This window comes from Mixophyes fleayi, chromosome 2 (genome assembly GCF_038048845.1).
Source record: "Mixophyes fleayi isolate aMixFle1 chromosome 2, aMixFle1.hap1, whole genome shotgun sequence".
NCBI classification, from domain to species: Eukaryota; Metazoa; Chordata; class Amphibia; order Anura; family Limnodynastidae; genus Mixophyes; species Mixophyes fleayi.
Window position 1 is genome coordinate 80,224,687 of NC_134403.1, and position 15,236 is coordinate 80,239,922.

The 15,236-nt window shown below is 39.3% G+C and overlaps 1 protein-coding gene across 2 annotated transcripts in view; it reads right to left on the reverse strand.

The window, feature by feature from the left end:
- The window catches only part of KIF5A (kinesin family member 5A), a 125,530-nt gene that overhangs the window by 20,306 nt on the left and 89,988 nt on the right, over positions 1-15,236 (reverse strand). The window contains exons 18-24 of one of the 2 annotated variants that reach the window (XM_075199365.1): positions 15,143-15,207; positions 13,109-13,215; positions 12,171-12,272; positions 9,981-10,041; positions 9,818-9,889; positions 8,459-8,563; positions 2,960-2,980 (exon numbers count right to left, since the gene is read on the reverse strand). In XM_075199365.1, the coding sequence (XP_075055466.1) occupies positions 2,960-2,980; positions 8,459-8,563; positions 9,818-9,889; positions 9,981-10,041; positions 12,171-12,272; positions 13,109-13,215; positions 15,143-15,207 (533 nt within the window). The remainder of the gene's footprint in view (positions 1-2,959; positions 2,981-8,458; positions 8,564-9,817; positions 9,890-9,980; positions 10,042-12,170; positions 12,273-13,108; positions 13,216-15,142; positions 15,208-15,236) is intronic. The other variant, XM_075199366.1, reaches the window with a different exon arrangement.

The window sequence follows — 15,236 nt, forward strand, 5'->3', positions numbered from 1 at the left end:
AATAATACATAATTAGACTGTGCAAGTAAAGCTGAACTGTTTCACCCATTTCAATATCACAGAGCATGAATGACATTGCCTGTCTTCTTTGGGAAATCGGAATGTTGATGTAGTAAGTATTTATATACCACGTGCATAGATTATGACTCGCCATATAGCATGCAAGTACGGCAGTGGCTAAATGCAAACAAATCAAAAAGCTGGTGATTCTAGAGGATGCCAATCAAGGGGTGACAAGCCATGTGACTGCAACAGTTTATAAGCTAAACTGCTCCCACCCCATGCAGACCCGGAAATACAATTAATAACATCAGTGACTGCAGATACCATAACTTATTGTGCACACAATACATTGCTGAACAAAACAACAATAACTTGTAATGCCGCTGAAGACTATGGTTACATTTAACAGCTCCAAAGACCATCAGTGAGAATTCCATCGGTGATGGAAATGGAATAACTATGTAGGTTAAAATGTCATTTTATATATGATTAAAGGACTACTAAGGATTAAATAAATAGCTCACTCTAATCCATGCCCCAAAAAGTACATTTGTATGTTAGCTGTATGCATACACACTTTCAGGTGACATGGCGACACATTAGGTAATATGTAGTCTTTGGAGTACTGGACTCCTGTGCACAATTCTCATGCAGGTACATGGAGTATGTATGTTCTCCCCCTATGTCTGTATGACTCTGATAATGGAAATTAGACTGTAAGCTCCACTGGGGCAATTATTGTTGCGCCTAAATAAACGCTCTGCTGTGTAATATGTCAGCGCTATATAAATTGAAGGGTGATTTTAGATTGCTATGGGTTATTTGGTATTCTTATTTTCATCAGGGATTCTCCAGATATATATTCTGGTGAGGTTCTAGTTTGTCAAAACAAGCAACTTTAAGAGTAAAGAGGACACTAGTTATAGGTGTAGGGTACATAATTCCGACACTGTAAATGTCGGCACTTAACCTGTCGATGCAATAATGTCGGCAGGCTAAATGCCGACACTTGCATTGTGTAGACAGGTGGACACTGTCGTCAGAGTGATTGGCGACATTCACAACGTCGCCAATCAAAATGCTGACATTAAAAGACCAATGCCGTCGGGCCCAGGGTACAACCGCCGGACCCAGCAGCATTGGTGTTTTAATGTCGGTATTGTGATTGGCAGCGTTGTGATTGTCGCCAATCAGAGTGACGATATTGTCCACCTGTCTACATAAAGCGAATATCAGCATTTAGCCTGCCAGCATTTTCATGTCGCAAGTGCTGACATTTACAGTGTCTGAATAATGACCGCCACAGAGTTATAGTCTATATATAGCAATGATTCCCAGCCAGAGTATTAGGACAAATTTGTGTCAGATGATATCAGCTTGGATGTTTCACAAGAGTTTTGAGTGAGAAAACTTGAAAAGGATGAAGCTATCCTGTTAAGAATATATATGAACTATAATTTAATTTCAAATTAAACACAAGAGTTGTAATTCACTTTTTATTGTAAATATACGTAAGTTTATCCAAGTTTCTGGTATAATGTACACAATATGTGGCGCAAAAAAGTGTCATCTGTGTCCTAATTTGTGTCACAACACCAGAAAGGTTGGGAAACACTGATATACAGTATATCGTGTATAGTTTATTTGAAGTAATGTAAGTATAAAGTACAATATTTGTTATCCTTGTATTGCATGGTTAATGTGGATGGATACTTTTTATTAGAAAAACCTTTACTGTTGTATATTAAATTATCTTTTTCAAGAACCAATTTAAACGGCTTATATCTGAAGCAAGGAAAAACAAAATGTCTTTCTTTAATACATGCCAAAATAGTATTATATTACATTTCAGTGATCATTTAAAAGGGAATCTCTTAGTTTGACCTCGCTGCTGACTGCATGCTAATGTGTCTCTGATAAAGCCTTTCCCATTTAAAGCGCTAAACTGTTGTTTTCTATCTAGCAGCTTCAATGTATGCTACAACAGGCTTTGTTTAATATTTAAAACTCTCATTTAAAATAGTCACTGAGGGCAATAAAGTCTGTTATCATGGAAATCTAGCACTGAACAGACATAACAGTACCACCCACTTTGCAGACTGCAAGCTGTCATGGTAATCTCCCTCAAACCTGAGATTGTACGATGTCACCATTGTTAGTTGAACATTTCTTAAGCTACAAATAGATCACTTTTATGTGGAGCTGTAGTAAGTGATTTATGTAAACAGCAGCAGCCAGGTGATCTTGCAAGAAATTATTTGGCGGATTGAGTTGCCTTAAGAATTGCAGATGTTCTTGTCATTTGGAGATATTCTTGATTTGCAAGTATAAAAAAATTACAGGATGTTAATACAAAATGTAAAAGGAACACACTTCAAAATATGAACATTGAGGTTCTGGTTTGTCAAAGCTTATGGGTCCAAATATTCAGCTCCAGCTGGCCCGCTGACTGTGATATAAGTGCACAGTTGTTTCCCAGCTCGGCCTATTTACAAACAATAAGACAATCAGCCAATAGCCACAGAGTGCAACCTTCCCTGCAGATGAAAGCCACAAAATTTATATTCTGCTTTTCCAACGTGACCATATTTGGGTGGAGGGTGTAGAACGGCATGCCCCACCCTGCAAACGCCCCATTCACTAACACCACGTGATAGCTTTTGTCAGAGGTGCCACCCTTACTCCATGTCAGCTGCATATATAAACATGTAACCCTTCCATTAGAGCTTTGCTGTGCTGGAAGATTGAGCATAGGAGAACTATGAACTATTGAACGTAAATATAAAGGCCCTTCCCTGTGATAAAACTTGTATTACAGGCATAGCCCGTAGAGGAGAGATACATTCACTGCGCACTGCAGAGTGGTATTGACAAGCTGAGATACAGTCGGGGGTGAACAGAGGCCAGCAGACCTGGAGTTAGGCAAACATCTCTGTGTGTTAATATCTTTCAGTACCTTCGATACCCAGTCATCCAGCTTAATGGAAGGCAGCAGGGAGGGAATGGGGGATATAAATGGAGTCATTGAAAAGAGATTGCTTCCTTCTGTAAAGACTAAACGTGCAGACCGCAAAAAGCAGAATGTGGAACAAATAGAAAAATGGACGCAGGGTGATAGTGCACTTAAAATGAAGCCAGATATAGCTGCAGAGAATGCTGATATAACAATATAATTTCAATTATTCACTGAATTTATATTGAGATGACAACTGGAAGAGATCAGAGAAGGCTACTAAGCAATAAATAAATAAATGGAAAATATGATGTAGAAATGTAAGAAGCAGCTACAAAGCATTATGGAAGATGTCTTCTTCTGTGTCAATTTGTGCCCAAAGCTCTAACATTAGACATCATCTAAAAACAATTTCACTATTATGCAAAGCAGCTTCAATAATCCTGTAAATAAAATTAGGATCAACTGATCTATGTGTACTAATCTGAAGATGAAGAAAAAATATTTGGTCTCTGAGTTTCAAATTTTTCTTGTTGGTTCTGCATAAAACATTTCTTACACTGGGAAGTGCGGGTCATTGTTGTCATCAAATCTGTGACAACTGGTTATGTTCTATCATATACTGGATACTGTACATGGATATTAGAGGTCACAGATGACTTCCACTTCTATGCTGCTTTTATACATGTCATGGAATTCCAAGATGACCTCTAATATTAATTATAATGCACAGTTAGGGTAATTTATTCTGTTTAATATAGAAGCTTCCTAAGAAACACAGAAACAAACTTACCAATTATAAGCAACAACATTAGAACTCAACATTTATACATATATTGTTTACAGGACTTTACTGTAATAGCACCACTTGTGTATTATATAAATATCATTAAAATAAAATCATTATGGTAGCATTTACAAATGTAACTTTTCACAGGCCATGATAAAACTAGGCATTATTTATATGAACTGTTAAGATATTTTAAGATCTTCCTAAGATAGGTGTGAAGATTCATGAACTCTCTATGTGCCAGCTGCTGCCCTCTAGAAGCATTGTGCCTTTCCTGCTTCCATCTCGAGTTGGCATCCCACATTCAGACCAATACTCACTCAAATGTCTTTACTGGAAGTTCCGAGAACATGTGCATGGCTATTTGTGAATTCTTCTTGTAACTATTTTTATATAAACAGGAATCACAGACCGACCGGGTACAATAAATATGGACAGCTATAAAGTACATATGCTGCACGGCTTCATTGCAATTAATTTCCCAGCATGCAAGTGAATTACATGCAGTGAAACCATGCAACATGAGTCTTTTATGTGTTAGCATGGGTGATGTAATAATCCTATGTATCATCTACTTTTGTGTCGGGTCTTGAATAAATACTACAGTAAACTATTAGAGAACTTTGACAATGAGAGGGTGACAAACTTCAGGACATAGTACAGGACAACAAAAATATTACCTAACCCAAGACTGCATGCATAATGTAAGACAATGTGTACTTTTTAGACATATAAAAACTTCCCTTTAAAGCAAAGGACAATATATTACAGCAATTATAATCAGATTACATGGATTTGAAATATAGAAACAAGATATGCCATAGAGTAGTATTCTATAAAAGTGGAATATGTACAATATGGAGTTAAATTGTGTATAATATAGGGTTAAACGAATACTACATTTTCTAGATAAATAAACAAACCCCAAACACCAATTTAGCACCACAACCTCCAAAGGGGACAGTTTTAAATGACTCCACTTTTATAGATCTGTCTTAAACATTATACCCAAAAAAGTAACGTAAAAGACAAAATAGCTACCACAATATGGAAATGAAGTAAACTGCCTTTATAAACAACTTTTTAGTCTCAAAATTACTTTTTAAACTACATTCTACCTAGAAACCATTTTTTAAATGCTTAAACTACATTTTTGCTAGAAACTGCTTTTTAAATTACTTTTTTTTACTGCAAAAATGTCAAAACTTTTGACCATAACTTAATTGAGAACATTTTAATAAAACTTTTTATATTCCAAAATTTTGAGTAAACACCAAAAAGCACATTTTCAAAAATGAGACTTTCCTAAATGTTTATTGGTAATCAGTAGTTTTGACTGACATATTTTTTAGGTCCAAAGTGTGCTCCCAGGGGTGCCGCAGTGATGTCACAGAGGTGCCGTGGCCAGGAGGAAAGACAAAAAAAAATCTTACCAATCCGGCGGCACCCAAGACCCAGCATCCTCCTCCCTCCTCGCTTCTCACGGCAGGAGAGAGGATGCTGGGTCCCAGGGACTGCCGAATTGGTAAGACAGAAAAAAAGACAGAAGAAATAGAAGAAAGAAGGTCAAGTATGGTAAGTAAGAAAACGGAGGGGAATGGTGATAGGAAACAGCAATGGAGGGGCAAAAGAATGAAGGAGGGGGCAGAGCAAGGAGGCAGAGGGGGCAGAGCGAGGGGATGCAGAGGGGAGAGAGCTAGGGGATGCAGAGGGGCAAGAGCGAGCGGATGCAGAGGGGGCAGAGCAAGGGGATGCAGAGGGGGCAGAGCGAGGGGATGCAGAGGGGGCAGAGCGAGGGGATGCAGAGGGGGCAGAGCAAGGATGCAAAGGGGGCAGAGTGAGGGGATGCAGAGGGGGCAGAGCGAGGGGATGCAGAGGGGGCAGAGCGAGTGGATGCAGAGGGGGCAGAGCGAGTGGATGCAGAGGGGGCAGAGCGAGTGGATGAGAGGGGGCAGAGGGGGCAGAGCGAGGATGCAGAGGGGGCAGAGTGAGGGGATGCAGAGGGGGCATAGCGAGTGGATGCAGAGGGGGCAGAGTGAGGGGATGCAGAGGGGGCAGAGTGAGGGGATGCAGAGAGGGCAGAGCGAGGGGATGCAGGGGTGGCAGAGCGAGGGGATGCAGGAGGGGAAGAGCGAGTAGAGATGAAGGAGGGCACAGTGTGAGTTAGCTGTAAATTATTCTTTGACAGAAATATAATTGAAAAAAATATATAAAAATATTCTTTTCCCTTGGATTTATATGTATTATTTTTACATACAAGTAAATAAGTATTTCTGTCCTGACCTAAATACTTATTACATTTTTTTGCCACAACTACTTATAAAACAGGACTGCTCTGTAATTATTTTGAAGGGGTGACTTGAAAAAATTAAGGAGACTCTAAGGGTGCCGCGAAAAGTTTGGGAACCATTGCTTTAGGTAATATGATAATGTATGGACAATTTTGATGAACAGCAATAAGAGAGGAAGGGGGCTAAGAAACTATAAACAAAGCTATCACTTCCTAGCACTTTCACATGTCAGAATACCACACTATTCTGTTCCTAGTTTGCTTTGTATGACACATGCTAAAATGGCTTAATCTCACTTAACACCTTTCTCCTATACCACTCTCCCTATATTCTGGATCTCCCTATCTTAGGAGAGGTGAAGTTAACAGCCTCCCCCTCGCCCCTCCCAAGGACTTGTCCATGTGAGCAAAATACTTGTATTGTGTGCCAAATAAAGTGTGACGCACGTATACCACCCATGCCATACATATACTGCAATAATGAAATATACACCACATAAGTAAACATTGCAGATGTGTATTTTATTGCTGTCCATGTAGACTGTAGATACACTGCCGGCAGTAGTTACCTGGTGGTATACTCATGTCACATTACTATTAGAACACATGTCCTACTCTTATGTGGATGTGGCCTAAAGCACCATCAGATAATGCTATAACCGCTGCTGTGCTCTTTTCACTCACTATATCCTTGGCTTTTATATATACCTGATGAGGCTGTAAGTTTTCCATCCTCCCTATGTGCTTTCAACAATGATCAATGCACTTGAGTTTATGTCTTTCTATTGTATAATTCCCTCTGTACTTTATCCTTGTATGTTTGATATGGGCAGCACATCCAGTGGTGTTATACAGATAAACCTATACATACACTGTGCGTATATATATATATATATATATATATATATATATATATATATATTATTTTTCACAATAGGTACATGACCATCAAGTAATTGTTACTATCAACCCTCCAGCATTAGAAGTTAGCTGCTTTTAGAGTGTACCGTACAAATGACTGCTAAGGTCTATCGTTAGTGATAGATCCCAGGCTAGAGGGTGGTGGTTGTAAAAACTTGGTTTCCCTTCAAACCTACTTAACAATGATCATCTTTATTCTACTTTTAGCATTAAGTTTGTAAGAAACAGCATTGCTATGTGCTTTATTACCACCAAAAGGCAGCAGGAAAATTGATAACAATGGTTGTCAAAATCTTATAAGCTTATTATAAATTGAGGGGAATGAACCTATGCAATGAGAAGTAATGCTTAAAACTGAACAGAAATGATAGCAGGCCAAGCTTTAGAATAAATGTCAGCAATTTGTGGCACACACTAAGTATAATTTACAAAAATGCAAACGTACGAACCCACCATGCAAATGATTTTTGTGATTTTATGCACCTAGGTTTATGGACAAGGGAATGTGTTTGTGGGCTAAGATGGCGGCGTCCGCAGTAGTGCGAGAGTTTGGACCGGCCAGTGAGAGGAGAGGGGCAGATCTGGGTGTTCCTTGCTAAGTGCGGACAGAATTATTTAGATGAGATTTAGGGGTGTAGCGGACACATTTACAGAAGTCTCTCCTGATTTGTGGAATGGCACACTGCCTCTTTCTCCCCACAAAAGGACTTGGATTTTCCCCTTATATTGATAGGATGCATTTGGATGCACTTCTGTGTGAAAGTGTAGTTCTAGGGATGCTTCGACCAATGTAAGTAAAAGCATCCAGCACACACAAGCCGCGCATATAATGACATATAAGACAACCCCATTGTCCCTTCACTTCACAAATTAGGCTAAAACTGAGCAATATTTCCAAAAAAAAATGTAAAAGTTGAAATGAATGAAGGGGGCGGTCCTAAAGTGGAAGTAGGTTGGACTTTGATGTGATGTTTTTACAGTTCACACCATGTGAATCATCCAGCAGGCCACAAATGTAGGCACAGATTGAGTGTACTGGGGTGTTTCTGAAGACTGTGAAGTGGGTATGCACCGTGAAATGTGCTCGCCAAGCACGTAGCCACAAGCAGGGACACCAAGAGGAATAGGCCCCAGTACAGCAACTCTTTGGGGCCCCTGCCACAGCCAGGATGGTGGCTCCTCTCACTATACAGGCAGGCCCGGGCCCCAGTACTTTGTAGCTGCTTACCCCTCCTGGACCCTCTTGGCTTCCCTGGGCACATGTGCACACATAAAGAAGCATTGCAGGTCCACACTTTTTGCAGGATGCAAATAAACTTAATGAAGCAGCCGCAGCGAGGAAAATACTTGTTTACAAACACAGATAAATGTTATAACTCTTTGAAATGATTGAAGCTAAGGAAAACAACATGATTGTGGCTGTATGGGGTTTGTGAACAGCTACGGTGATTTGCAATATATAAATCTTACAGCTGAGCTGGGTGTAGACAGACTCACATACCTGTTTGTGAACCTTTGTAAGTTGCTCCAGGTTGTTCTCAAGAAAGGAAATCTTCTGTTTCTGGGAATGAATCCCCCCACTGTCCTCGGGTTCCATCTCAGCACTCTACATATAGTCAAATATGTTTTTATAAATTTAAAAATATACATTACATAAATATTTGATTAACATTAACTCTGTTAGGTTCATCTACAAAGCAGCACTGGACATAAACCTTTATTTTCTATTCTGTAGCATTGTACACTTTGAATATTCTTCTTTTTGAAAGGCGCACATGATTGCTCTTGACGGTACAGGGATCAAGGAATTCTGTATTAATAATGACCGAGGCAATTGTATACAGCACAAGGGAACAGCAATTAGTTAGAACCTTGCAGATGGCATTCATTGTCCCGTCTGAAATAAAAAATTCTGCCCCTTATCAGGTTCCATAGGGGCAAATAGGATCCCAGGCACTAGGTTAGAGGCTAGTGGTCTGTCCCACCCCCACATCTGGCTCGAGATGGGATCAGGAAGGCATTCCACGATCATGGGGATTCCACGATCATGGGGATACCCCAGTCACACCATACCAAGTAAGGCTGGGGAGACCCCTGTAGAATGGGGTGGGGTATTTTACTAATCACAGACTTACAACACACCAGGGGGTAAATGTATCAAGCTGAGAGTTTTCCGGCGGGTTTGAAAAGTGGAGATGTTGCCTATAGCAACCAATCAGATTCTAGCTATCATTTTGTAGAATGTACTAAACAAATGAGAGCTAGAATCTGATTGGTTTTTCAAACCCGCCGGAAAACTCTCAGCTTGATACATTTACCCCCAGGTCGGCTAGGAAGACAAATAGGATTTTGCTGCAATACAGTATCAATCCACTGTATTGCAGCTTAGTAAGAGGATATCTACAGTATATGGGTTCAGCTAAGTTTATGTATCTATGAATTTATTATTTACACCATAGCTAAATAAATATTAGCATATTGCGTTATATACTTAATTCTTAAATAGTGTTATTTGTGCCTTTTATATAATTTTATCTGCAGCTTTGTATATTTATATAAATTAGATCGTGATTGGATACAGTGCTTCATTCCTATTTGTTTCAGGTGACTATTTCTCTTTCATTTACTGTCACCCACTACCCACTCTGCTAGGCTAAGAATATATGTTAGTCTCTTCTGAAATACTTAACATTCTGACTGCTCCAATGCTGATTGCAATGCTGAGAACACTAGAAATTGTACGGTTTCACCTATCTTTCAATGCACATGCCCATCAGGACTTACTACAAGTCTCATGCCTTAATTCTATTTTCCCATTAATTCTATATTATTAAGCATTAGGAAAAGTCAGACTACTTACTTTCTTGACTCGAGATGTGACGTCTTGAACAAAAAGCTTCCGAAGGTTGTGGAGGGTCTGAAGTTCACGGGCCTAAAATACAGAGAGGAATTCCATGAGGATCCAATAGATACACAGTCCACTATTGGGCAAAAAGAGAACAGACCATAAGAAGCTTACTTACAACAGTCTCCTCGAGCCCTTTAAGATCCTGCTTGGACTGCTCGTGTTTCTCGTATAGAAATCTATGGAGGATAAAACACAAAGTGTAAGCAGAGTAAGGTAAACATGCAAAGTAAACAATAAACACTGATCATTTATAAGAGAAGCAAAGCTAAAATATTCACATATTATTATTTATTTAACCTATTTACTTGTCAACAGCATAATTTAATAAATCACGTATATATGAATACTGTCAGATACAGAGGTGGAACTAGCGAGCTGTGGGCCCTGGTGCAGGAAGCGGGGAGGAGGGAACTGGGGCCCACAACTTACTAGCTCCGACCCGCCTCAGCTGCCATGCATCTCCATGGGCCCCAGTGCACCGCTCCTCCCGCATCAATGGTAGTTCCGCCACTGGTCAGATACATTAAACAAGATGCCCATACAATGCTTTTGTTTTTTTAAATACCATATCTACCAATTCTGGTGTAAAATGTGCACATATTAAAGTTGTTTCTAATGCTGGCTACACGGAATTAACCGAATATCACAGAGTATCGCCTGAAAACAATCCCAATGCCCAATAATGATCCTGTGGGAACCAATAGGACTATTATTGGCATGTTCGGAGATGCAGGCGGACTGCAGATCCACCCAATCACCCTGCGTCTTTGGTCTGCACTAATAGGTGTTTGCATGGGTTTCCTCTGGGTGCTCCGGTTTCCTCCCACACTCCAAAAACATACTGGTAGGTTAACTGGCTGCTATCAAATTGACCCTAGTCTCTCTCTCTCTCTGTCTGTCTGTCTGTGTATGTCTATAGTAGGGAATTTAGACTGTAAGCTCCAATGGGACAGGGACTGATGTGAGTTCTCTGTACAGCGCTGCGGAATCAGTAGCGCTATATAAATAAATGGTGATGATGATGATAGGACCCAAGAACGCTCCTTAGCTTGTTCAATTTGCCCATCTATGTGCCGAGCAGTAAGATCTGCCTGTTTGTTGCTGGCCTAAACTTGTGAGCTGGAGATATCAGTAAACATGTGAAGTTGGTTTGAAAAAGAGCTCAGAAAAATTCCCTTCCCTAATCAGTGGAATAGAACTTGGTGTTTCTTTTATTGTAATGTTCTTGAAAGATTGGAAGGCTTTTGTGACATTTGTTGATGTTATTAGATTAAACAAAACTTGTCACACAACTACAAATACAAATGCTGTTTGTGTTATTAATAGGAATGAACTCAATCTTACCGCAATTAACTAATGTTATAAAAAAAGCTAAATGTAAATATTAGCACACCCTGTAAAACCTCATGCCACACCGCAGCCGCAATGTGTAAAGAAACAAATACAGGAACATGTTTCTATTTTTCCAATTAGACTGAGGGCCTCATTTAGTGTCGAATGCAAAGTCCATTTTAGGCGCATCGTGCACATTTTCACTGACATGCATGCGCAGTAAGCAACAGTTCCGTCTGCTTTTCAAACGCAGTGTACACTTGCAACAGCTTGTGTCTCTTGGTACGAGGGAAAGGGTGTAACGCGGTGTTATGTAGGCGTGAACGTGAATAATTAAGATACTATGTCCATCTACCTGCAAAAACAACTCTAGACGGACCAAGACGCAGACGGAACACACGTCAAAAAAGACAGAAAGAGTACGGCAGGAATGAGGTGGAGCAAGTAGTTAGCTAGCTGCGGAAACTGGTCTCAGTTGGGTAGGGTATTACAAGTGGGACGCAACTTGGGTTGCATCCGACTAGTAATACCCTACCAAGCTGCGGCCAGTTCCCGCAGCTGCTCCTGAGATTGCATTTTAAACGCACATTGCGTCCGACTCTAAATGAGGCCCTGAATGTGGAACTAGCTATTGCTGTTCCTAACACCGAAGAAGCCCTATCCCTTGTGTCCAGAGAAGTGTATAAACGTTTCCATGGCAGGATAAGATAATGTTTACATGTGGAAAGAATATCATAATTTTGGTGAAAGTTGCCTTTCTTAAAAAATCCTATAGGTGGTGCTATGTGGTATTGCTACACAGAAATCTCGTCGCTGTCAAAATGACTTCCATCATTAGAAAAATACATAACTGTTTGCTGAATTGTAGCCACGGGCTGTTTCTATTAGAAGAAAAGATACATAATGTAAGAGTTATGTGCACAATATGAACAGTAGCAGCAATAAAACTTTTGGAGGTTCAATGGATACTCACGTCAGCTCCTGCAGCTTATTGCTCTTCTCATGTTCCTCACTCTTCAGCTTTTCATAGTCAGCTCTCAGCTTCTCCAACTCCAGCTGCAATTTCTGGTTCAGACTAAAGAAACAGTTATAAGAGAATAAGTTGCATTCTGCCATGATCCTAATCCTGAATATGGTGCATACCTAATTAAACAAATTTTAGTATCGCAATTAAACACAGAGGTCCTCTGATTTTTGATAATTACTTGGCTGCTTCAGGTACATTTTGTTTTTATTATTTTTATGTCCATTAAAAAGGAATCCAGGGGATAAATGTATGAAGCTAAGAGTATCCGGCAGGTTTGATAACTAGATGTTGCCTATAGCAACCAATCAGATTCTAGCTATTATTTTGCAGAATGTATTAAATAAATGAGAGCTAGAATCTGATTGGATGCTATAGGCAACATCCAGTTTTCAAACCTGCCGGAAACTCTCAGCTTGATACATTTACCCCCAGGTCACACAAAATACAGATATTCCTATTGGAAGAGAATATCTAAGAGAAGATTGAGGTTTCATTGGTAATGAACAATGGGATGCTTCTGGTAATATTATCAAATTAGTATAATTACCTGGAGCATTAGATTAGCTAAATATACATTTACCATGACATTCATGGTTTCTTATCCCAAAACTGCACAATCTCTACCATGATGTATGGACTGTACTGTGTTTGAGACAGAGAGTAAATTACAGATGAAAAACACCTTGGGCAAGATTTACTAAACTGCGGGTTTGAAAAACTGGATATGTTGCCTATAGCAACCAAACAGATTCTAGTTATCATTTATTTAGTACATTCTACAAAATGACAGCTAGAATCTGATTGGTTGCTATAGGCATCATCTTCACTTTTTCAAACCCACAGTATTGTAAATATACCCCTTCGTGTGGGCTCTCGTGTCTTACTCTTTCAACTCGTCAATGATCTTCTGTTTCTCATTGATCTCATCCCGGAGACGGGCCAGCTGCTTGTGATGGGCCTCACGGTGGCTCTCCATCTGCATCTCCAGCACCTTATAATACAAATGGATATAGCTGAAGGTGAAATGACACAATGCATAACAGAGGGGAAGTAAGTGCTTTATCCCTTACAGCGTAGACTATGTGTAAGTATCATTCAGCACACAAGGTATTACTGAACCACAATACACATTGTCATCTCCTAATGTATGTGGCTAGTCTTCAGTAACAGCGGAAATGCTGAAGGTTGGTATCAAAAACAGACAAATCAGGGCATTTGTATTAACATAAAAATACTAGTAGAGATGGTTGGTAATCTTCCTTCTTTGATCATAGCTGCCATAACTGGCAATGTGAATATAATGTCGGGCGACTATAGAGCACTTGTAACGTGCAAAAGACAATCATGGTAGCAGGTCATCCGCAGCATTCAACAGTGAACACAGGTGTTAAAAGACAGATGTAAGGAACAGTTTTGGCCAGAGCAATTTCTAAAAATTATTTTACTGTAATCCAGAAACTGTATAAATGTATATAGCTCTCTAGTTTGATTCAGTAGTGACCTAATCACAAGGGATATACCATAAGGTTATAATTTACTCATCAGAGAAAGGTTATCCTCAGTCCTCTGAGTTCTTTTTAATAAGATATGCTACAAAACATTATGGAAGCTGTCTTCTTCTGTGTCACTTTGTGTCCAAAGTTCTAACATTAGACATCATCTAAAAACAATTTCACTAGTTTTCAAAGCAGCTTCAGTAATGCTATAAATAAGATTAACAGAGCTTAACAACTGATCTATGTGTACTAATCTGAAGATGAAGAAAAATATTTGGTCTCTGAGCTTCAAATCTTTCTTGTTGGTTCCGCATAAAACATTTCTTACACTGGGAAGTGCGGGTCATTGTTGTCATCAAATCTGTGACAACTGGATATGTCCTGTCATATATTGGATACTGTACATGGATATTAGAGGTCACAGATGACTTCCACTTCTATGCTGCTTTTATACATGTCATGGAATTCTAAGGTGACCTCTAATATTCATTATAATGCACAGTAGGGGGTTATTTATTATTTTTAATATAGAAGCTTCATAAGGAACACAGAAACAAACTCACCAATTATAAGCAACAATATTAGGACTCAACAGTTATACAGATATTGTTAACAGGACTTTACTGTAATAGCACCACTTGTGTATTATCTAAATATCATTAATATGTAATAATTATGGTAGCATAAAAATACTAGTAGAGATGGTTGGTAATCTTCCTTAGCTGCCCATAACCAGCAATGTGAATATAATGTCAGGTGACTACATAGCATATTTGTAAGGTGCAAAAGACAATTATGGCAGCAGGTCATCCGGAGCATTCAACAGTGAACGTAGGTATTAGAAGACAGATGGAAGGAACAGGTTTGGCCAGAGCAATTTCTAAAATGTATTTTCCTGTAATTCAGCAACTGTATAAATGTATATAAGTCACTAATTTGATTCAGTGGTGACCTAATCACACAGGATATAATATAAGGTTATAGTTTACTCATCAGAGATAGTTTACCCTCAGTCCTATGAGTTCTTTAGAATAAGACACGCTATAACATCCATTGTGGCTGCATTGCAATAGTTCCGTGAACTGCTGACAACATCCTACATTTGAAACATAATGTGGACTGTGACACACATACATTTTAAAAATAAAACTTCCTTCTGAGCCAAACATTTCCGTATTATAAAGTTGCATGAGGCTGGTAATGAAAGAGTGAGAGTGATCAGGAGTCATCTGTCTTCATTGGAAATTTCTGCCACACAGGAGAATTACCTTTTAGGAAACAGTGCAAAGAACATTTCCACTCTTTTTCTATAGAGGCTGATAGCAAGAACTGTAACTCGGATTGAAGACAACGTAGAAAGGGTGATAATGGAAAGTAGACACTAGCATTGTCAGTAACACCAGGACATGGCAGAAGACTGACCTTCACCTCACGAGCTTCTATCACATCCTGCTCTTTATCCTTTACTGCTACCTCTGTCACGTTTTCTGCCAAGTGAAAAAGAAAGTGTTGGTAA